General features: G+C 38.2%; 1 protein-coding gene across 3 annotated transcripts; it reads right to left on the bottom strand.

The window, feature by feature from the left end:
• Window positions 1-1,313: 1,313 nt before the first annotated feature.
• Window positions 1,314-10,502, bottom strand: vsig8b (V-set and immunoglobulin domain containing 8b). 3 transcript variants are annotated; one of them, XM_026925165.3, is made up of 8 exons: window positions 10,484-10,502; window positions 9,823-9,914; window positions 8,998-9,158; window positions 6,806-7,007; window positions 6,314-6,466; window positions 5,738-5,860; window positions 3,930-4,068; window positions 1,314-2,761 (listed from the first exon to the last, which is right to left on the bottom strand). In XM_026925165.3, the coding sequence occupies exons 2-8, from the start codon at window positions 9,896-9,898 to the stop codon at window positions 2,545-2,547; spliced, it is 1,071 nt and encodes a 356-aa protein (XP_026780966.1). In that variant the 5' UTR covers window positions 9,899-9,914; window positions 10,484-10,502; the 3' UTR covers window positions 1,314-2,544. The 3 variants fall into 3 exon arrangements, with proteins under 3 accessions (XP_026780966.1, XP_026780965.1, XP_026780964.1); XM_026925164.3 differs by having other exon boundaries at window positions 10,414-10,499; XM_026925163.3 differs by lacking the exon at window positions 10,484-10,502 and adding an exon at window positions 10,048-10,360.
• Window positions 10,503-25,043: the final 14,541 nt, after the last annotated feature.

The following is a 25,043-nucleotide window of genomic DNA, read 5'->3' as shown; positions in this document are numbered from 1 at the left end:
CCCAGCTAATAAAAATGAGCCATTAGACGGTTAAGTGTTTTATTCTGGCCCAAATGCCCAGCCATGGGATTATGATGAGCCGTGTGGAACAGAAGTTCCCTATTGCTTTTTAGGACCAACAAGTGGGTCATCTCTTCTTTAGTGTCCTGCGTTACTCGATATAACCTATCCTTAATAATTGAAAAGTGTGGGTGGGATAGCACAACATTAGTCTGAATTGGCTGACCATCAATTACTCTCACTTGGTCAAAGGCATGTCCGAGGGTCTCGTCGCACAGCTGCTCCAAGGGAAAATCCTTGAGGGGAATCCCTACCAAGGGTGGAAGGGCAGAGACCTCCCCACCCTCCCTGTCCCCCTGATGTGGAGCTGATGTCGACGGCCTCGGCACCACCTCCCCAGCCAACGCTGTGCACATTCCACACCATGCCTCATTATTGCAGGACCCATCCACAAACATTCCCCTTACTAATGTCCGAAACCCTGGCCAATTTGTCCCAAGAATTAGTGGATGGGTGACTAATGGATGGGGACTAACCACTGCCTCCACTTTATGCTTTTGTACCCAGAATTTAATGATGACTGGCACCAGCAGATATTCAATAACATTCCCGTGCACACACCTCACCTTCACTGATTGTGCTCCGCATTGACTGGTTCCACCCAGGGTCCACCAAGGCCTGATGTATACTCCCTTGTATACTCTAACACATGACATGTTCCTGCTCAATCAGGGGAGGACCGTGGTGCGTCAGGGATCTGGGTCCATATTCCCGCTTCCATGAAGGAACGCTGACCCTTGAAATGCCTGGCTTCCCTGCTGGTGGCACTGTACCCACTCGGCCATTTCTGTCAGGAGCCGAGCGATGAATTGCTCCAATACCACCAGCTCGATGGTCCGTTCTGCATCCCCTCCTCTGCCATCAACCACCGGCAACAGGAGTTCCTCAGCTGCTCTGCATAGGTGAAGGGGCGGCCGAACTCAGAGAGCTGCAGTGATCCGAAGCGCCAGCGGTGCTCCTCCAGGGTCCGGCCAACACGCTGCGGGACCGCACTCTTTACGCTGGAATACTCCAGCTGTGTTCACAGTTTTTTTGGTTGTATGTTTTTGCATTATACACAATCGTATGATTTAATAAAAAAAAAACACACACACAACAGGTCATGTAGAAACATTACCGTAATCGTACAGATTCTAATGCAAAATATTTACCTGAGAACATGAAAGAATTAATTATTAGACATTCAAACTTCATTCTAAAAACATATTCATAACATAAAATGCACTATAAAAAATATAAATATATTATGGAAATTGTGGAGAAATTGTACATGTTTTTCTTTAGAATCATACAAAACTGATTAAGAAACAATTAACTTTCGTGGTTAAAATAGACATTGTTTACTAAATTCATATGCTGTAACATAATGCAAAGATGTAAAGCTTATATAAGATTTTTAATATTAATCATATATGCTATTCCATTAAACCCCTTACATTTGTTTAGTGTGTGTTTATAGGAATGTGGCCATAATCATACCGGAAAAACACTGACTTGTAGTGAACATATAAAAACATAAGATACATTAAAATTCAATTTGAGTAAGGTAAACACTTGCTAGTTGGATGTTAAAAAAATGTTCCAAAAATATCTGCCCCACTCGATGCAGCCCACAAAGCCCTGATAACAAGTTCATAAATAGAACCAAGAGTGGCAGAGTAGGGAGAGAGCTACAATATACAATTTCGGTAAAGAAGTGAGAAAATCTGCTCCAAAAAAGCAAAATATACAGGGGTTGCTGTCAGAAATCATAAATAGAACCAAGAGTGACAGAGCAGGGAGAGATCTATATATGCAATTTTGGTAAAGGAGTGAGAAAATATCATGCAGAGGTTGCTATCAGAAATTACATAGCTGGTCAGGCCAACTGTAGTTATTCTGAAATTCACAAGATCCTAAAGGTAGGTAGATAAAATCCCTATTTCTCTATCAGCTACTAAGATAATAGGTCAACGCTTTGAAACAACAGATGTTGTTACCAGAAAGAAAGGAACTGGAAGGCTCTAAGCCATATTATGCATGGATGACCATCTGAAATGTACAGTTCTGCCCATACTGAACACCAAGAAGTAGCTTGAGAACAAGTCCATTAGGTTCATGTTTTGGCCTGGTCAAGCCTTTAAGATTTAAAGAAGTCAAAGCAAAAATCTTAGTATGAAAAGCTCCATCCTAAATTACTTTATCTATTTGTTTATTTACTACTAATTTCCTAACCAATGATTTGTTAAGACAATTAAAAGCTTTATGTTTTGCCACTTTGGGCTTGACCAATTTTTTTGCACAGGACTGCATACATTAAATGACTTAATACATCAGTTTCAACATCACTTCAAAAGGACAGACATTTTGGGTGATGCCACAGAGAAATACACAGTGGGAAAACCCAGCAATGTCATGGAAATCCTTGATGTAATAGCAGTATTCAATCCAAGTGGCATTCCATCTGTTCAGCATAGTGATCTATTCTTGGCAAGGTGACTGTGTTCATACAGGATACCCATATCTGCTGTTGTATGTTAGTGGGCCTTGTGAAGGTGCTTGACTCTGGTCGGTATTGAAGCTTCTGCGGTTTGAATCCCTTCTTGGTTTACTGCTCCTAACTGAGCTGTAGGTGACTCCCTGATGGGGGTGGTAACCCACGATGGAGCGGAAACTAGAGTACCTGCTACCAGGACGACTCTCTGGTGCTGCAGCATCCTCCCTGCAAGAATTACTCATGATTAATTGCAAAATCATGAAGTCTGTTAATTATTTTTGTGTTATTGTGTAGTTAGAGAAAGCAATGAAACTTTATAAATAACAATTGTTCTTAACCACCATATGCATGCATGTCAATGCTCCTTTAAATGTAGACACACCCACAATTAACCACATATGGTAATTATGACTCAAACATTTTGCTAATGCTGTGGAGAATGACTTTTATTTTAATCAATAAAATAGTGGCATAGTGCTGACACATCACACTTCCAGGGTCTGTGTAGAACTTCTTTGCATGTTCTCCCCATGTCTGTGTGTTTCTTACAGGGTTTCCTCCCACCTCCTAAAAACATGCCAATAGTTGGATTGGCTAAGATAAATTGCCCCGTGTGTGAATGTGTATGTGCATCCCAATCATGGGCATGGCCTCATGGCCAGCATTCCCAGGTTGTTGCAAGTCAGCTGCATGTTCATGCAATAGAAACCACTGGGATTTATATAACTGAATTAATTTTAACTGAGACAAAAATAGCTATGCCTTTCACATCACATTAGTAATGTTCTGTCCCATGTTTGTGGTGCTTGAAAGATACACTAATGTGGTGCTCTCACTTTGTTTAAAGGTAAATGGAGAATGGTTTGATTTATTTTTTTCTTTTTTTTTTCAAAATTGCTCTAGGTCCTCAGTAACTCTGTTTTTGCGTTTGACAATTTCCTGTTTCCCTGGAGGCAAAGAAGAACCCAATGATCAAGGTTCCAGTTATTGCACAATTTAGACGATTCTTGGGGTTGTCAATTCAACTATTAGATGCCACCTCCATCTGTTTTGAAGAGTTGCATGAAAGAAGCCCCGTCTGAGCACAACTATAATTGGAACTGTGGGTTGTGGTCATCGGCATGTTTGAGACTGAATATAAGGATAAACACATATGGTGGTGGGTCATTTAAGCTTGTGTCCAGAAGAAGATTGTTACAGTAGCATCATGAATTCCTGGACAGTTATGAGACACTTTGGGAGCAAGAAAAGTAATGAAGCCAAATAAGCTCTACCTTTTTGGGGATATTTAAATATGGCTAGAACTTGGAATAACTGACATTTATAGGAAAATAGATAATAATACACTACAAAATAGTACACTGAATGTCATGTGGAGAAAAACAATCCTCACTTGATCTCATTGGCAGTTTCCTTTTCGTAGCGTTTTTTCTGGTAGCAGCATACAAGAAGCCAGATTAACAGTAGGAGGAGGAGCAAAAGCAGCAATGCACCTATCACAGCCCCTGCAATTACTCCTGCCTTATTGATTGCTGTGATGGAAGATACAAATATTATATTAAAAAACATCACTGAGATCAATTACAGTGCCATTAAAAGCATTTGCCCCTTCCTGATTTCTAACAAAAACAACCTGAGTAAACGCAAAATACAGTTTTCAAATGTTTTCATTTATTGAAGGAAAAAAGTTAGCCAAAACCAGCTGGCCCTGTATGAAAAAGTAACTCCGGACTTAGTTACTTAATCAAGCAATTAACCAGATTTAATTGATAATTGGGTACAATTAGATTAGACACAACCAGGCTTGAGTACTGCCAGGTCTGGTAAAACTAAACATCACTTAAATAGACTCTTTCCCACATTGTGAAGTAGGTCTCAACAAGCAGCACCCTATACTGCAATCAAAAGAAATTTTTTAAATACATAAATCTGGAAAGGGTTACATTGCCATTTCTAAAGCTCTGGGAGTCCAGCAAACCACACTGATAGCCATTACCTCCAAATGGAGAAAACATGGAACAGTGGTGAATCTTCTCAAAAGTGACTGGCCTACCAAAATTCCTACAAGAATGCATCAATGAGTTGTACAACAAGAAACAAAAGAACCCAGAAGAACAATAATAAGGTCAGTGTTCATGATTCCTCCATTAGAAAGAGACAAGGTTAAAAGCTTTTTGGGATAATGTTCTGTGCACTGATGAGTTGAAAGTGGACCTTTTTGAAGACATGGGTCCCATTCCATCTGGCATAAGGTTAACACCATATTCCACAATAAGAACAAAATGGTGTGGAATTGTTTTGCTGCTTCAGGACATGGGCTACATGCTATAACTGACAGAACCATGAATTCTGCTCTCTACCAGAAAATCCACAAGGAGAATTTTCAATCATCACTCTGTGATCTGAAACTTGGGTTATGCAGCAAGACAACAATATGAAGCACAGGCAAAAGTACGCCTCTGAATGGCTCAAAAGAAACAAAATTAAGGTTTTGGAGTGGCCTAAACATTGAACCCCACAAAGATGCTGTGGCAGGACCTTAAACAGGCAGTTCATGCTAGAAAGCCCTACATTGTGGCTGAATTAAAGGGATGCTGCAAAGAAGAGTGTTCCAAACTTCCTCCAGACTGATCTCCAGTTATCAGAAGCATTTAGTTGCAGCTATTGCTTCTAAAGGTGGCACTACCAGTTGTTAAGTTTGGGGGGGCAACTATTTTTTCACATGGGTGAAATAGGTGTTATATAATATTTTTCCTTCAATAAATAAATCATTTAAAATTGTGTTTTGTGTTTCCCTGTGTTCTTTTTGTCCTATATTACATTTTGTATGAGGATATAAATCCATGTAGTGTGACAAATATGGAAAAAACAGAGGAAATAAAGAATACTTTTTCATTTCACTGTAAAAACAAAATGTAAACATTTTGTTTTACTATGTACAATGATCATTTTACATCATAGCTGGCTTGGAACATTTCGTAAGAGCCAAACATATTTATTCAGCATATTTTCCAAATTAACTCAAATGTAAGTATTTTTAAAAGGTGCATAACACACAAAATATTCTGGATTAGGTTCAATATGTTGTAGAATAGTTGCTCTTTGGAATAACTTCAACAAATTCTTTTACTATGTCACACAACCACCGACACACGACACACCCAATATTCCAAACATACCTACTGCCCCACCCAGACTTACGATTATATGCTTTCAATGTGTATTTGCACTGCGCCGTCCCTACGTCATTGCTGACCAAACACACATAGTTGCCTGTGTAGCTCTGTGAATGGTTATAGATCAGCAGCTCTCCAGTCTGAGGATCTTCAACAAAATCAAGAATCATTCAGATAATGGTCTTTGATTCATAAATGAGAGTAAAAAGGTAGTTCATCAAAAATATTCAAGTAAATTTCTGTTGCATGACTTTTGTTACATTTCTGAACATGTAATGGCATTGGAAAAAATTGCTTAACATGACAATATGCAATTAAGCAAAGGTATAGTCCAAATTTATATGAAATAATCAGTGTACATGAAATTATCACATAGGTGCTTGAATTGAACCGAATTCACTCTGAAGAAAAAGCAGTCCAGTGCAGGTAAAAAGAAATCTAATACTACACAAACATCTTATCGAATTCAAAATCTAAATATATTAATCTTGAAAGCATGTTTATCTTAAAAAGCCAAATGATCTTGCTATTAGAAAAGGAGAAGTTACTTGTGTTTCAGCTTGGAAAAAGAAAAACAGTCCATGGCATAGAGATGACTTACTCTGTAATGCTGTGGATGGCAATGCCTCACCATTCTCTTTTGTCCACTTGTAGATTAGAGGAATTGAACCCTCAGATGATTTGCACCACAGTGAGACAGTACCTCCTACCTCCTCACCATTTTTAACCCAACATTTGGGCACAGAGGGTTGCACTGAACACAGGGTAAAATTTTAGGTGAAATGATGAAAGAAGTGGGTACATTTTTTTGTAAACATATAAAAACTTAGTTTTGCACATAGCAGTGTCCATGGTGATAGCTCAGTAAGGCTATAATTAGTCTAATCTTAAGTGAATAGATTATGAAAACAATAACAGAATTTGTAAAACCTGTTACAAGAAGAACATCCTCCACCCAGTGCGCTAGTACAATCTCAGTGAAAGTAATGTGAACAAGGGCACTGGGTTGGGAAAGGGAGGAGTAGCAGAACTGGAAAAACAGAAACTGGAAGAATGTCAGACCATTGTGAAATAAGCATGCCTCATTCTTTACCAAGTATCACTAAAGTGATCTTCCGTGAGTCTATTCCGGGTGGCTTCTTCACTTTGCACTCATAAGTGCCTGTATCAGTGACACGTAGTGAAGAGATGGTGATGGTGGCATTTCCTTTGCTGGGGTCACCCAGAAACTTTAGTCGAGTCATCAGGCCTGGGTCACCAAAGTTGTACTCCTTCCCCCCAGAGTAAGATAAGATCTGATAAAGACGCAGAGACATAGATTCATTATCTTGAAAAAACAAACAATTTATTCACTCAACACAAAGAATATGGTCCCTGAAAATCCTGTAATCAAGGCATTTTCCAAATTACAAAAAAAACAACAAAAAAACAAGAAATAGTAATGTACAAAAAAGCTAGATAACAGTTAATACATTTAATTTAATTAAAATGCATTTATTTATACATTTTTTAGTTTATTTATATATTCTGTAACATGATAGTAACATAAAGATTGATTCTTTTTATCAACCAAAAGTGGTAAGTAATTTTTCATAAAATGAAAGTTTATATGTTAGTCTTAAAGATTTTCACATATGAGGCTCTACTACTGTTTTCATATACAGTCCCCTCCAAAAGTATTGGAATGGCAAGGCCAATTCCTTTGTTTTTGCTATACACTGAAGACATTTTGGTTTGAGATCAAATGATGATTATCACATGATAGATCAGAATTTCAGCATTCATTTCCTAGATCTAGATGTGCTAAACAACTTAGATCATGGCAACTTTTGTTGGAACCCGCCCATTTATCAGGTATTCAAAAATATTGGACCATGTGACTAAGTGTTTCTTGTTGCCCAGGTGAGCCCTGTTAGATTGTTTGTATGAATAATTAATAGTTCTGAATGTCTGCTCTTGGCTTGAGCCCTCAGGTTTGCCTGTGAAGACTGCATTTGTTGTTAAAAAAGATAAACCAGCATGAAGACCAAAGAGCTGTCTATGGGAGGAAAGCAAGCCATTTTGAAGCTGAGAAAAGAGAGAAAATCTATCAGAGCCATTGCACAAGCATTGGGCATAGCCAATACAAACATTTGGAATGTCCTGAAAAAGAAAGAAACCACTAGTGTAGTAACAACCAGAACCAGTTGATGAGAGAAACATTCTGAGAGCTGTGAAGAAAACCCAAAAACAACAGTCAGTAACATCACCAACAACCTCCAGAGGGCAGGGGTGAAGGTATCACAATCCTTCATTTGAAGAGGACTTCGGAATTAGACAGCAGAAATATACAGGCCATACCAAAAGCAACCCACTCATCAGCATTAAGATTCGGAAGGGAATTCCAAATTGGAATTCACAAAGAAGAGGTGAGTTGCACAAATTCTGGTACCAAGATTAACCTCTACCAAAGTGATGGAAAGGCCAAGTATGGAGAAAGACAGTATCTGTCGATGGTAGCAGCAGAATGAATTCAGAAGTCTACAGAAACATTCTGCCTGCCAATTTACAGAGAAACTCATCCAATCTAATTGGAAGAACTTCATCATGCAGCAAGACAATGACCCAAAACACACTGCCAACACAACAAAGAGAAAAAAGTATAAGGTTTTAGACTCAAGTCAGTTGGTCAATTCAATCACCAGACCTTAACCCAATTGAGCATGCATTTCACCTCCTGAAGAGAAGACTGAAGGGAGAAACCAACAAAAAACAACTGAAAGAAGACACAGTGCCTGCCTGGAAAAGCAACGTAAAAGAAGACAAGACAAAAACAATTTGGTGATCTCAGTGGGTCCCTGGCTTGATGCGGTTATTGCAAGCAAGGGATATGCAACCAAATACTTTTATTTACTTTAATACTATCTGACCCTATACTTTTACTCACTTAGAAATTGTGTCGTATGCCACCAAAAGTGCCATGTTCTAAATTGTTAAACACATCTGGATGTATATATCAGGGAATAAAACCTGAAATTCCATTCTATGACCTCATATTAATTTTTTTTTATCTCAAACCCAAATGCCTTTAGTGTATATCAAAAACGAAAGAATTGGCATTGCCGTTCCAATACTTTCAGAGGGGACCATAGGTAAGCCTTCATTTTGAGACTTTTATGTTGTCCAACCTTATAAACACCACACAGTGCTCATTACAGATGTACAAACTAGAACTAAATAAGAGGGAGAGTTCTATAGATGCCGTTGCTCAACAAAATTGATTGATTGAATTTAATTATTTCTCACCAACTTGTCTTTCTGAGTCATGTCTGGACTGACAATGGACCACTCAACATCCAGCTGCCCAGTGTCAGATGGGCTCTCACTGTAGGTACAGCCCAAAATAATATCTGCTCCCTGTCTTTTCTTGATTGTCTGTGGCCCTGTGGAGGTCACCTGTATGCCCACTGAAAGTGCAAAGCATACATTAGGGAGATATGAACTGGTGTATGTAGCCTACATTACTTTGCTGCAAACAAACAAACAGAATGTATTCAATTAATATAGTTCCACTGACCGTTAATATTAACAATTAACATTAACTCATTAAATCTACTCATTGAACTAACATGAAGAGGCATAAGTTAAGTAAGTTAAGAAGCTCAACTGAATCACATATGACAAGGTTAAAAGGCCTTGAAACAGCTGAAACAATTGCATTTACTGGACTTGTATCATGATAAAGAGAGTGATTATTGCTTCTTATTGACTTAATAAAAAAGAAAGTTGAGAAAAAAGACTAATATTGTTTGCAGTATGTTATGCCATGTTACATTCCTTACCACTTATATTTACTCCCATACCCAAGCGTACAGTAAAAGACACAAAGAGAAATAGCACAGCAAAATAAATTGCAAAGAAAAGGCTATGTTAAATCAATGTATAGTGTAACATAATTTCCTTAAATATAAAGACATAATCTGCACAAATCATTGTATAAAACTGAGTCTATTTCATAGAAGTTATAAAATACAGATGTAGTTTATGCTTAATTCAAAGGTTAGCACATCCAGTACAGTGTTGCCAATGTTGTTCTTTAACAGAAAAGCACAATGAGAGAAGAATACTCACCCACATAATTTAGATAGACTGCTGTAGCATACAGTACAACCAAGGAAACTCTAAATCCAGTACAATGCTTTATCATTGTCAGGGATATTAACCTGCATGGAAAAACAGGTGGGATAAATAGTGAGACACGCCTTACCATCTCAATAAAAGCAGACTGTGGGGTATGAACCATATAAAGTAGAAAATGCAGTTTTGGTGAGGGGTGAAAAGAAAGACATGTCATACTTCATTCTCAGAATGGGATCTTCAATAGCTAGGAATCAAATTACACAGAGATCTTCAGATGGTAGCTGTAAATTGGTGGTCACCATTATTCTAAGTTATCATCCCCACCACTGCTCTAATGCTTGCCAAATCAGAAATCATAAAGTCTCATCAAACCTTACATAAAAAGTCTGAACATTACTGGATTGTCTGGAAAGTTGAGAGAGAGACAGAGAGAGAGAGAGAGAGAGAGAAAACCTGTTCTTATGTCAATCCCTACACGCCATCAGGGGTAAATATCACAAGTTGTGTAGAAATATAAATACAGATATAGAAGTTAAAAATCATAATTTATCACTAGTAGAAATAACAACAATATCTACTTACTAAAATAGAATCCAAACAAACCCTAAAAGGGAAAGTGTAATGTGATCACCTGCTTCTTCTCAATACTTACTCTCATTCGTTCTAACTTAAAACAAAGAGAAAAAAATATCTTCTTTCTAGCTCCACCCTCTCTGTACATTCCATTCATAATCCAAGCTAAAGTCAGGCTAAAGTCAGGCTAAAAGGATTCACAACAAATACTAATGTGGTTCTCATTGCCTTCCTTTTGGTAAATAAATAATAACTTCCGCTGGCATAAACTTGTGGCATAAACACATGGTTTACACTTTATTTTTGGTGGTTACTAACAATGACCACTAGATGGTAGCTGGACAAAATAGCACTTTTAACCATCCCACTTTTAGCACAAATGAATACAATTGTGGCAATCTCTAAAAGAGTGCAAGTGTGGTACTGCACTTTTGAAGATCTGCAAAATTTCTTTCTTCTCTAAAATTCATCAAAAAAAAAAATTTCTTTCCTCCACAAAAATGGCTAGTGTGAAAATAGTCTTATAATTTTTTTTTCATTTCATTCTTCAGTCTTTTTCCAGAATTAAGCATGTTCCAAACTTTGAAATAACACTTTTTTTTTATGAATCTGTACATATTTTATACAGTACAATAAGTCCATATTGCATGCAGTTATATTTTTTATCTGAATTAATGTAATTAATGTTGGTAAATATAATTCTATTTTTTTTTTTAAATAAATAAATCCATTTTATCTTCTAGATCTGTGTATGTTGCTAAAGTGATTAGTAGGAGGTTGAATCCCAGGAGAATGGTTGTGATTTAGTTCTTGGAATATGAAGCTATATACTATTCAAGGCACTATAAACTGTAAAAAATGCTATAAAAATAAAATTATTTAAGCCCATAGCTGGGTTACACATATTGGGTACTTTAGTTGGGTTATTTGTTTCATTATTGGGTTAATCTGGTAACAACACAGCAAGAGAGTTCAGATAATTGGGTCTCGTGACAACCTGCGCTGACTTACTTAAAAATAAAGTCAGATATATATATATATATATATATATATATATATATATATATATATATATATATATATATATATATATATATATATGTATGTATGTGTGTGTGTGTGTGTGTGTGTGTGGGTGGGTGTATGTGTTGTTGGCCCGGTAGTTAAAGTCCGCCTCTTTAACATTCATAAATAAACAAACTCATCCCAGTCGGTTGCATAAAGTTACCGGATGATTTGTTCTTAGCTTATTAGCCTTAGCTTACTAGCCTTAGCTTACTAGCCTAAGCTTATTAGCCTTAGCTTATTAGCCTTGGCTTATTAGCTCAGTTAACTTTGCGCATGTACTGAAATGACCTTACAGACATCGCCCAATAATGATAAAATTCAGAATGACATCTTTTCTGACGGGCTGCCAGGACATCCTTACTCCAAACTTTTCAGCAAGCCTTAACAACTGGACTACCACCGACTTTTTCTGAGACTATTATCACGGTATTTCCTAAAAAAGGTAAAAATCCTGAAGAAGTCGAGGCATACAGGCTTATCTCCCTTCTTAATGTTGATCAAAAAGTATTATCCAAAACACTTGCTAATAGACTCGGCAAATTAATTAATAAATTGGTTAACACAGATCAGAATGGATTCATTCCAGGAAGAAGCACTATGCATAATATTAGACGACTATTTAATATAATTTATCACCCTAAGGCAACTCGAGACAGTTAGATTGGAATGCTGAAAAGGCGTTGGACCGAGTGGAGTGGCGTTACTTGTTCGCTGTCCTTGAGAAATTTGATATGGGGGATGAGTTTATAACTTGGATTAAAACTTTATACAGTAGACCATCAATTTCAGACTCTTTCTATCTTCAAAGAGGAACCAGGCAGGGTTCCTTTCACCCCTTTTGTTTGCGTTAACTGTAGAGCCCCTTGCAGAAACCATCTCTCTAACTCTTGTATACATGGCTTCAATTCTTCAAACACCATTAATAAAATATCGCTGTATGCAGACAATATTTTGCTTTATATTACTCACCCACAGGTAAGCCTTCCTGTTACACTCAAGACTATCACTACCTTTGGGAACTTTTCTGGCTTTAAAGTTAATTTTGAAAGAAGTGAACTCATGCCCATTGGTTTGAAGGATTTGTCTGTAATACATTCTTCCCCGTTTAAAGTTTCCACGGCAAAAATTCTGTACTTGGGAATTGTGGTTACTTATAAATATTCTCTTCTCTTCAAAGCTCATTTCAACCCCTTATTATCTAAGTTACAAAACTGTATACACTACTGGAGGACTCTCCCGACCTCCCTAATTGGCAGAATAAATGCGATAAAAATGATATTTCTTCCTCAAATATTATATTTATTTCATAATATTCCAATACTATTGCCCAAGTCCTTCTTTAAACACCAAGACTCAATTATTCTTCCCTTTCTAAGGAATTATAAGAGTCACAGAATCAAAAAAGTTCATCTTTGTAAACCCAAACACGAGGGGGGTTTGGCCCTTTTTACTGGGCTACTATGGCACTATGGTTGGGACGGTCGGCTGTTGCCCCAGACTGGCTTCAGATAGAGCAGGATTACTGCCATCCTTATGATCTTGGAGCAGTGCTACTCCCCAGTGATATTAGACCAAACAGCAGTTAATAGTATTGTCATAAAGAGTCAGTTACGTATTTGGAGACAGATAAGAGAAACTTAAGATAAAATCACTCTCTCTCTTAATTCCAATTGCAAATAACCCATCATTCCCCCCTTCGAGGTTGGAGACAACCTTTAATCAATGGATGGAATTGGGTATATGCACAGTCAAGGACCTTTATCTTGATGGGGCTTTAGCTTCCTTTAAGCAACTACAACAGAAATATAAACTCCCAAAAAACATTTTTTTCAGATTTTTACAAATAAGGAATTACTTGCGTACACATGTTTCCCTAGACGAGGTCCCACCCTCAGTTATTGATGATTGTCTCATAAAGTTCAGGGGAAACTAATGTCAGCTATCTTTAATTTATGGAAGGTTACTAGCAGCTATTTCCCCCTCTACAAAGTTGATCAGAGAGGAATGGGAGCGAGAGATTGGAACTGGAATCTCTGAGGAGATTTGGCAGAGTGGCTTGGAGGATATTGATAAGCAATCAGTCAACATACATAGATTACACTTCTCTAAAAAGAAATTACGTTGGATTTTCCCCAATGTCTCTCCTATTTGTGGTAAGTGCAAATCAGAGGATGCTTATTTAGCTCATAGTTTTATATTCTGTCATAAAATACAGGGATTCTGGTGTGAGGTTTTTAAAGTGCTTTCAGATGTCCTTAATGTAAACTTGGATCCAGACCCAGTGCTCATTATATTAGGACATTCTAATTATACATATTCATTGAACAGTGCTCAACAGAAATTCCTTACATATTGTTTGATAACAGCCAAGAAACTGTTATTACTGTTCTGGAAAAAGGTTAATCCTCCTGCTGCCAAACTATGGCTTGAGGAACTGATATCTGCTCTGCACTTGGAACGAATCAGATATCTTTTAAAAGGTAACATTGGAGGGTTTCACAAGATTTGGGACCCTTTCTTCTGTTACCTCAAGAGGAATTCTATTCCTTAATGCAATGTATTGTAACCTAAAAGTTGTTTTGAATGTCACTGTATTTTATATTAACAGTCAGGGGAATGGGGTGTTACATTTAATGTGTTTTTTTTTTTTTTTTAAGTTTTTGTGCATATAAGAAAATTAATACTGGAACTTGTGATTATTGTAAGGTTATTCGATGACTGAATAAAAAACTTATTTGACAAAAAAGATGTTTATACTCTCCCCACACGCATCAGTGAGCCTTGGGCGCCCATGACCCTGTCGCTAGTTCACCGGTCGTCCTTCCTTGGACCACTTTTGGTAGGTACTAACCACTGCATACCGGGAACACCCCACAAGACCTGCCGTTTTAAAGATGCTCTGACCCAGTCATATAGCCATCACAATTTGGCCCTTGTCAAAGTCTCCCTAATCCTTACGCTTGCCCATTTTTCCTGTTTCCAACACATCAACTTCGAGAACTGACTGGTCACTTGCTGCCTAATATATCTCAACCCTTGACAGGTGCTATTGTAATGAGATAATCAATATTATTCACTTCACCTGTCAGTGGTCATAATGTTATGGCTGATCGGTGTGTGTGTATATACATATTTACATGAGAATGAAGACATTACTGATCCCATTCTATTCCATGGCTACGGCGCCATCTATTGGATTTTGCTTGTATTCCATCAATTTCATTTTGGACCAAAATCTTAACTCAAATGTAATGATATTTGATACATATAAAAATTGCCTCGCGGGAGCCAAAAGCGCGCACATTAAACAGCTGGTCTTAAAAATAAATAATGTGTCTATCCTCTCATTTGTCATGCGTTTATTCGTATGTAGCAAATAATTTAGTACTATGATACAGCAATAACTTGACACACGTTGATAATTTAGTACTATGATACAGCTATAACGTGACACACAGTTGTATGTTTCAGCAAAGCCAGATGACAGACACCAGCTTAATAAAGTTGAGGAATGTATAAAGGACATTAAACATTGTATGCTCATTAACTTCCTTCTACTTAATTCTGACAAGACACAAGTACTTGTAAAAGGACCACATGCAGCTAGAAGTAAGCTTTCTGATTACATAATAACTCTGGATGGTCTTTCTGTTTCATCATGTGCTGCCTTGGTGTGATTATTGACTACAGTCTTTCTTTTGAAGCTCATGTAGATAATATTACTAGGATAGCCTTCTTTCATGTCAGAAATGTTGCTAAAATAAGAAATATACTGTCACTACATAATGCAGAAAAATTAGTTCATGCTTTTGTTACCTCTCGTTTGGATTATTGTAATGCCTTACTGTCTGGATGTTCCAGCAGATGCATAAACAAGCTCCAGTTAGTCCAGAATGCAGCAGCCAGAGTTCTTACTAGAACCAGAAGATATGACCACATCGTACCATCTTATCCACACTGCACTGGCTCCCAATCAAATTTTTCACTGATTATAAAATACTACTATTGACCTATAAAGCACTAAATGGTCTCGCGCCGCAGTACCTGAGCGAGCTTTTGGTCTTTTATGATCCGCCGTGCCTACTTCGATCAAGAGGTGCAGGCTACTTGCTGGTGCCTCTAATAGTGACGGCTACAGCAGGGGCAGAGCTTTCTCATACAAAGCCCCACAGTTACCAAACAGCCTTCCAATTAGTGTTCAGCACTAAGACACAGTATCAGTGTTTAGGTCTAGGCTGAAAACATATTTGTTTAGTCAGGCCTTTTGTGAATAGGTTTTTTCTTAGGTAAAAGAGCAGATCTGGAAGGTTCATGGGCATAGAGTGTTGTGGTGAACTGGGATGCTTCGATCCTGTCACCATGCCCCCACTCTCACACATTCAATCAGATTTGTTGACGGTGGAGGGTGCCCTCATGTCTGTGGTACCTTCTAGCGCTCCCTTTTAATTATGCTGTCATAGCTAGTGTTGCCGGAGTCCCTGCTGGCACTCTCTTCACAATGTACATATTCTTTAACCATTATGTGACAATTCACATACCTAACATCATTCCCCCCTCCTCTCTCTCCCTCTCTCTCTCTCTCCCTCTCTCTCTCACACTGTTGAGCTACACATGCTACTCCTGAGATGCTAGTGATCCTGACCCCTTCTGCTCTCTGGACCTGCCTGATCCATCCTGATGCTTTACTGGTTGGCGTTCTCATCACTTGGAAACCACTCACTGCTGCTGAGGATGCCCCCACACAGACAGCTCAAAGTTATATGAGATAACTGTGGATGGTACCATAAGATGGCTTTGGACTTCAGCTGATTTGAACAGTTTTGCTACAATGGCTTAGGACTACAATTGTTTTGATAGTTTAGGACTGCGATTCCCATGAACAGTTTTGCACTCAAGTCTCCATCAGTGAACAGTTGATAACTTCAACATAGTTTATATTTTGATAACTTCAAAATAGTTTATGTGTAAACTATTATAAACTCTTGTGGTTACACAATTGCACTTTATGACCATATAGTATGCACTTTAGAAGAGAATTATTTATAATCACACTAGTCAGAGTCACCCAGATGAGGATGGGTTCCCTTTTGAGTCTGGTTCCCCTCAATGTTTCTTCCTCATATCATCTCAGGGAGTTTTTCCTTGCCACTGTCACCTCTGGCTTGTACATTAGGGATAAATTCAGAAATTTAAAATTTATATCCTGAATTTATATATTTCTGTAAAGCTGCTTTGTGACAATTGAATAGACTAGGCAGGCATATGGTCATATGGTCAAATAAAAACAACGTTTAAGAGATGTTCTGCCAACGTCTCTAAATAGTCCCCTGGAGGTTCATCAAACATCCCCAAATAGTTCCCCAGAGTTCTGCTGGATGTACCACGAATGTACTGTGAGAACGTCCCTTTAACGTTTTGGCAACCCTACAAAAAACATCCACAGGGCGTTCGCAGTGTTGGTTCAGGGGACATCCCTGCAACATATTTTTGTTAGCTAGGATTATATTACAAACAATATCAATATTTATGGACAGTAGGAGAGGATAATAATTAAGTCAATTTTAAATTAAATTCAATTTTTTTTGTATAGAGCCTTCAACAATGGACATTGTCACAAATTTTAAATTTATAAGTTTATCCCTAATGAGCAAGCCAGAGGCAAACGTGGCAAGGAAAAACGCCCTGTGAGGACATAAGGAAGAACCCTTGAGAGGAAACAGACTCAAAAGGGAACACATCCTCATCTGGGTGACACCCATTATAAATAATTTCTCTTCTATAACTGTATACTACTGTATATAGTCAGAAAGGGCAATTGTGTAAACAGGAACTTATGAGCAACTTATAAGTAAGAGCGTTGGAGTAATTTCTGAATTCATTATAGTTTTAACTTAAAGTCTATTGTATACAATTGAAGTTATTAACTGTTTAATGTAGACTTGATTGCAAATTGTTGTTAGCAATTGCAGTCCTAACGCTATCCAAGGAAGAACATAAAACAGCCATCTTTATGGTTTCTAAGTGGCACCATCCACAGTAATCTCATGGTGATTTTTAGACTCTCCAAGTGGGGCCATCCTTAGGAGCAGCAAGTAATTTTCAAGTGCTGAGAACTCTAAACATCAGGATGGATCAGGCAGGTACGAAGAGCAGAAGGAGTCATGATCTGTACCATCTGCTGAGGAAATTCAGGGCCTCCACAGGGATCCTGAAAACATTCTATACCGGGCCTATAGAAAGTTCTACTGACTCAGTGCATCTCAGCGTGGTAGGGTAACTGCTCAACCCAGGACAGCAAAGCCCTGCAGAGAGTGGTGCGCTTAGCTGAGTGCATCTCCAGGTCTGCTCTACCATCTCTGCACATCATCTACTCCAAGAGATGCAGTACAAGAGCTGTTAAAATCATCAAGTACTCCACCCATCCCAGTAACTGTCTGTTCATCCTGCTGCAGTCAGGCAAGGACTTCTGTAGTCTGATGGCTAAAACTGAGAAGCTCATGAGGAGCTTCTTCCTTCGGGCCATCAGACTCATCAATACAGATATGTCCACCACTCAGATCCCTTAAGAGTCAATAAAGATTATGATACTCTGCATGCCATTGACACTCCGCACACTGCACTTTGCGCTTTATCGTTACTACACTTAACATACTCACATATTTTGTACATGTAACATAATGCATATATTGTATATCCATTTTTTGCACACTCATTGCTTTTTGTACATCCCTTTTTGTACATTCATGTACATATATTTCTTATTTCTATTATCTTATTTTTTTCCTTATTTCTTATTCATTTCTGATTTTTAATTTAGTATTTAAATACACAGTTATTAATTTCACTGTGAGTTAAATGCAGTGTATAACTGTGTATGTGACAAATAAAAATCTTGAATCTTGATCACTGGTATCTCAGGGCTAGCATGTGTAGCTCGACAGACAGAGAGAGAGAGAGAGAGAGTGAGATAGGGAGGGGAAGAGGGGAAGATAGAGAGAACACAGATTAGTAGAGAGAGTGGGGAGGGGAAGATAGAGAGAACACAGATTAGTAGGTTGTTGTGTACTGGTTAAAGAAAATGTACATTGTGTGCAGAGTGTAAGCAGAGACTCCGGCAAGACTAGCTATGACAGAATAACTAAAAATAACTGACAGCATAACTTAAATCAAATGGTGATGTTTGGCCTACGTAAATCAGACATATCGTCAGTGTGCGCTATTCTACATGCACAAACTACACGTACACACTCACTCTACATAATTCAATCAAGTAATTAGAAATTTGTTAAATTAATTTAGTATAAGCAATTAAATGACGTAGTTTACATAAACTTATTTTTATGATCTGTTAAATCTGACCGACCTCATATTCCTTTTTTCAGTGTAATCACAGAGATCACACTTTTTCCCCATTCTGATGTTTGATGTGAACATTAATTGAAGCTCTTGACCTGAATCTGCATGAGCTTTTGCATTGCACTGATGCCATATGATTGTGATGCCGCATGAATGTGCAGGTGTACAGGTGTTCCTAATAAAGTGGAGGGAAAGTGTAATTTTTATTTTATATTATTAAACATTTATTGTCTGGCTTGCTTTACTTATGTTTTATATAATTATTTAGGCTGTTTGCTATATAGGTTGTTTGCTTAGCCTACAATGAGTTAGAAGGGGGCTAACTTTTAGCCATCTCCCTCTCGCAGTCTGAGAACAAAGCACCCATCTCCCAGCAAATTAACATATGAAAGGCAGTCACAGTAGGACAGTCATCATTGACATACAGACATTACAACTCCTTGTAAATGTCCTCAGCTGTGGAGTACAAGGCTTTTTAAGGACGTATACTGTTCTGTGTCACATGATCTGTTCTTTTTCCACATACACTATATTACCAAAAGTATTTGGTCACCCATCCAAATGATCAGAATCAGGTGTCCTAATCACTTGGCCTGGCCACAGGTGTATAAAATCAAGCACTTACACATGCAGACTGTTTTTACAAACATTTGTGAAAGAATGGGCCGCTCTCAGGAGCTCAGTGAATTCCAGCGTGGAACTGTCATAGGATGCCACCTGTGCAACAAATCCAGTCGTGAAATTTCCTCGCTCCTAAATATTCCACAGTCAACTGTCAGCTTTATCATAACAAAATGGAAGAGTTTGGGAACAACAGCAACTCAGCCACGAAGTGGTAGGCCACGTAAACTGACGGAGAGGGGTCAGCGGATGCTGAAGCGCATAGTGCAAAGAGGTCGTCAACTTTCTTCACAGTCAATTGCTACAGAGCTCCAAACTTCATGTGACCTTCAGATTAGCCCAAGTACAGTACGCAGAGAGCTTCATGGAATGGGTTTCCATGGCCGAGCAGCTGCATCCAAGCTACACATCACCAAGTGCAATGCAAAGCGTCGGATGCAGTGGTGTAAAGCACGCCGCCACTGGACTCTAGAGCAGTGGAGACGCGTTCTCTGGAGTGACGAATTGCGCTTTTCCATCTGGCAATCTGATGGACGAGTCTGGGTTTGGAGGTTGCCAGGATGGCACTTAAGTTCATATGTGAGTCAAGGCAGGTGACCGAATACTTTTGGTAATATAGTGTATGTCCAAGGTATGTGAAATTTGGAGGGAGTTCACCAGGACTGCATTTTACTGGTTTCGAGCATTTTCATGCAGTGTTAACACTTATAGCTTAAATTTTTTTTAAAGTATCTCTTTACTCATACTCCTCAAATTTTCATAAATCTAACAGTCTAAATGTAACAACAATATTAACAATAACAATAATGTAATTGTTTTATAATAAGTTTAAGATGAGATTCTCAGACTGAAACATACAAATAAAAAAAACAAATGCTCATTTAAGAACTGAGGAAATTGGTACATTGCTCTTCTGCAGAAAACATTTAAGCTTACTGCTGGAGGGGCAAATGTGATAAAACATCCAATACATCCAAACAAGTAATGTCTATATAAATACAAGCAAATGGATGCACAGTTTGCTTTGTTATCCTCTTTGATAGTGGTGAAAAACAAATAATCCAGATTCACTAAAATATTAAACACATCTACACCACAACTGAATTAAGATGACCTTACACTGAGTGATCACTTTACTAGAATTATTAGTATTTATCTACTTTACAACTGTATCTAATAGGCTGCCATACATTTTACAGTTAGAGTCAACAGTAGCAACCACTATTGTACTATTTTGCATTATGTAAACATGACATCAATGTTTATCCAGTTAAAAAGGTATTTTGGTTTTAAACAAATGAAGGAATGTTTATCTCCCAGCATGTCCCAGCATCAAACACTACTGAGGGTAAAATTTATAGGACTGATGCTGATAAGTGGAGTAAGTTTCACGGATGTGACACTTTTCTAGTGGGAGATAGCAGGTGGTGCATTTCCTGGCAGACTGGCTTGCCCTGAAAATATACACACTATAAATACTACACTATACCATACTATACTAATATATTATACTACTATACTACATCTAATGCAAAATATAGCACTACTGCACCTGTCCTTTTAACCAGAATTTGCAGGCTATAGAGTGAAGCACTTGAACAGTCAAGGTGAACAACATTGGTTCCACTGAAGTGTATGAGGTCAGATGAAGCCCACTCAACCTGCTTTTGAAATACCTTCCTGTGACTTGTTAGCACCAGTCTACTTATTTGTGTTTCTTTGTGCTTTCAGTGAAGGCCATAACCAGAGAGAGGGTGAGTGATCGAACCGGCAGAGCATGCAACACACACAGACACACACAAACCCCCAAGCTGAGGAGCATGAACTTGACTGGAGTGAAAGCCACAAGTTCATGACAGAAGCTTTTCAGTTGCTTTGTTTTTTTTTGATTGAGTTTTTGAACGTGCACTGAAAAGTGCGGTGTGACTAAGCGCAAGCCTAGAGCTCTGCAAGAACACCGCCTGCCTCCCGAGTCTTCCTCCACACCCTCACACACCGGGTTCTACAGTGGTGCCAAAACCCAGGATTTTGGAAAACTCAGACTCCACCATGGAATCCTCCCTACTTGGCGAGATCCTAAAGTCCTTTGCCATCCTCAACCAAACCCAACACCGAGCGCTTCTTGCCCTGCACAACGAGCTTCTCGACCTTCCAATGTCAAGAGGGCCATCCTGCAGCGGGTCAGCAGGACTCCAGAGGAGCATCTTTCCTTTTACTGGAGCACCTCTTAGCACTTTGTTCACCAACCAAAGTAAAAGTGAGAACATACACACACTCACATTTCTACTCTGCTGCAGCCTGGCATAGACATGCTCTTGGGGTCCCTTCGGTCACTGCAAAACACACATAAACAGACCCACATTAATCACACAAAGGTGTACCCTCGTTCATGGAATTATTCACTCCTTCTCCTGGACTCTGCCCTCCTTTCATAAATGGCACTTGACCATGCCTCTATGGAAAAACATTACCCATTATTTTCTTGTGATCAGTTTTGGACCAGTTTTCAGCCCAAACTAGCCTGTCTGGTACTGAAAACTATGCCACTGCCGAAGTCATTTCTATTTTTCCCCCCATTCTGTTGTTTGATGTGAACATTAACTGAATATCTTGACCTGTATCTGCATGATTTTTTGCATTGTGCATTTGTTATTTGGTTGGCTGATTGGATAACTGCATGAATGAGCAGGTGTACACGGGGGTATCCCAAATAGTGAGGTGACCTGATAAGCCAGATTTATTTAAGCCCAGCTCATTTCCATCAAATTTGGTTCTACAAATGAAGCTAATCACAAGTCCCACTGAGCTTATGTGGCAATACATGTTTTGGTACAAACCAGCGTCATGTCACTTTCATCTTGGAGCTTAGTTTATCTGAATTAATTTAGTTGGCCAAACCTTGTGTTTTCGTAATCCCGTTGAGTGGAAACAAAACTCAGATCAATTGTTCCTGAGTATGGCCAGAAAGGCTGTTGCGCAAGGAAGAAGCTCCTACTCCAAGACAGGCATAAATGCCAGACTGAAATCTGTAGGTGATCACCAGGCCAAAGGCCTTCGAGGAGTGTTCTCTGGTCAGATGAAACAAAATCAGTTCATCTGCTGGTTACAATGATAATTCCAAATAATTCCTACAAACATTCAGCTAATGAAAATCTTGGAAGAATGGACAGACACATCTTGTGGCAGAGATCTTAAAGGGGTGTCATACCTGGCCCAGCAGAGTTTAAGGAATAAACTACAAAGGCAAGTCATTTAATTTAATCTGTTCAAAAACTATTTGATTTTCAAAAGCGAAGGTCTCAAAGGGTCAAGTGATCTTTTCACTTGATGTAGAAAATGGGTTCAGAATAAATGCATCATTGTTGGCATATTAAAATTCTGTGAAGTATGTACTAATTTTCTTATTAAAACTAAAAAAAAATTAACAAAGTATGTCTTAAGTAGATGGTAGCAGAAGATGGTAGTCATTTAATTTAATCAGTTCAAACATATTTGAATTTCAGAAGAAAGGGTCTCATGTCATACTTTATCTGTCTAATAAACACATTCCCTAAATTACAGGGTCAAGTGATCTAGCTTAATGTAGAAAGTGGGACCAGAATAAATTGAATTAATTTATGGCATATAAAAAATCTGTGAAGTAGTATGAAGTATAGGCTTGTACAGTATTGATTTGTCCCTGATCACAATGTTCCATTTTAAAATATCGCTATAAAAAATTTAATCATCCAGAATCTAAAAAGACAGGAAATGAGCAGTTCCACCATTTCAGTTTTAAGTAGATTACTGGAGTGTGTAATAATGTTATCAGCTGTGCAGTCAGAAACTGTGGCAATCGTGAAAACTTAGGTGGATGGTGGAATTTTAAGTGACTGCTGTAATACGCAGTAAATACTTGAAAAAAAAAATTAAATAATCCTTTTAGAAATCAGTCATCTAATGTTCACATGGCTGACATTTTCACCAGTCAAAAAAACAAAACAAAACCACAACAGGATATTATTCACATTCTAATTATCATCATCATTAACCTTTATAAAGTGCTAGATTTGACACTTCATTGTAGGCCTATTTAATATTTATGGGTCAAAACCTTTTAGGCTGAAACCTGAAAGAGGCGTTTGGACCGGTGATATCCCTAATAAATATATTAAACTGATATTAAATATATACAGTCATGGGGAAAAAAAAGTACACCATCTTTCAATTCTATGTTTTTATTTTTCAGGTCCTCACCAACAATAATTTGAAGTAAAATTTTTCTTTAGGAGTTTATCAGTCTTTCACATTGTTTTGGAGAAATTCTGCTCCACTCTTCGTTAAAACATTGCTTCAGTTCATTAATGTTTGAGGGCATTTTTAATGCACAGCACTCTTAAGCTCCTGCCACAGCACCTCAATGGGGTCGAGCTCTAGCCCTTGACTTGGCCGTTCTAGCACCTTGATTTTTCTCTTCTTTAGCCATTCAGATGTTGATATGCTGGTGTGCTTGGGATCATTGTCCTGTTGCATGACCCAGTTTTGGCCCAGCTGAAGCTGCTGCACAGATGCACTGACATTTGTCTCAAGAATATTCTGGTATAAAGTGGAGTTTATCATTGTCTCAATGACTGCAAGTTTTCCAGGTCCTGTGGCTGCAAAACAAGCCCAAATCACTCACCTCCACCACCATGCCTGACAGCTGTGATGGGGTGTTTGTGGTGATACGCTGTCTGGTTTTCACCAAACACTGCGCTGTGCATGATGACCGAACATCTCCACTTTGGTCTTGTAGGTCCAAAGGATATTGTTCCAGAACTTGTATGGTTTGTTCAGATGCCATTGTTTTTTTTTTCTGATTGTGCTGTCATGAACGTACATATTTAATGTGCTTACAGAGGCCTGTAGGTCACATGATGTAGCTCTTGGCATTTTCTTTATATCTCTGAGCATTAAACTTCCCACTCCTGGGAAGATTGGCAAAGGTCTTCAAGGCTCTCTATTTATAAACAGTCCTCACTGTAGAATGGTGAATTTCAAATTGTTTGGAGAGAGCCTTATGCTGGCAAATCGCTGGCTTTCAGCAACATCCACATTACCGCTGTGCCATCTACCACACAAGCTGTAAACGCGTTAATTACAGTTATAGATCCCATCAGTGCCAACATCCACAAGAGATTTCATAATGTAATTGGTTTATATTAATATTATGTGAATTGATCACACTCACCATACATAATTCAATCTAGTAATTAGAAACTTGATTAAAGTTTTTGGTTAAGGATCCAAGTCTACATACAGATTTCTGTAAAGCTTCTCTCTCTCTCTCTGTGTGTGTGTATGTATGTATGTATGTATATATATAAAATGCATATGAATGTTAAATTGAAATTTTTATTGTGGTTCAAACTAATCTTGAATTTTAATCCTTTAATCCTTATACTCCCTAATGCTTTTCTGACCTAGGCATAGATTTTTGGTATATAGTAATATCATTTAATAGTTTTTGGTTGTAATTACATGGAAAGAACCTTGAACATTTACCAGTAAACATTTTTAAAACTCATCAGTGGAGTTTGTGGTGACTTTGAGGGGAAAAAACACCACATCAGACA

This window comes from Pangasianodon hypophthalmus, chromosome 8, assembly GCF_027358585.1.
Source record: "Pangasianodon hypophthalmus isolate fPanHyp1 chromosome 8, fPanHyp1.pri, whole genome shotgun sequence".
NCBI lineage: Eukaryota > Metazoa > Chordata > Actinopteri > Siluriformes > Pangasiidae > Pangasianodon > Pangasianodon hypophthalmus.
This window is presented reverse-complemented; position numbering and strand designations above follow the sequence as displayed.

Bases quoted from the DNA above. Each gene is read 5' to 3' on its own strand.
- vsig8b (XM_026925163.3), bottom strand. The intron at 4,069-5,737 runs GTAAGTCTGGGT...CTTCCATCACAG, and splicing joins CACATTGAAAGCATATAATC to CAATCAATAAGGCAGGAGTA. The intron at 2,762-3,929 runs GTGAGGATTGTT...TAATTCTTGCAG, and splicing joins GAAACTGCCAATGAGATCAA to GGAGGATGCTGCAGCACCAG.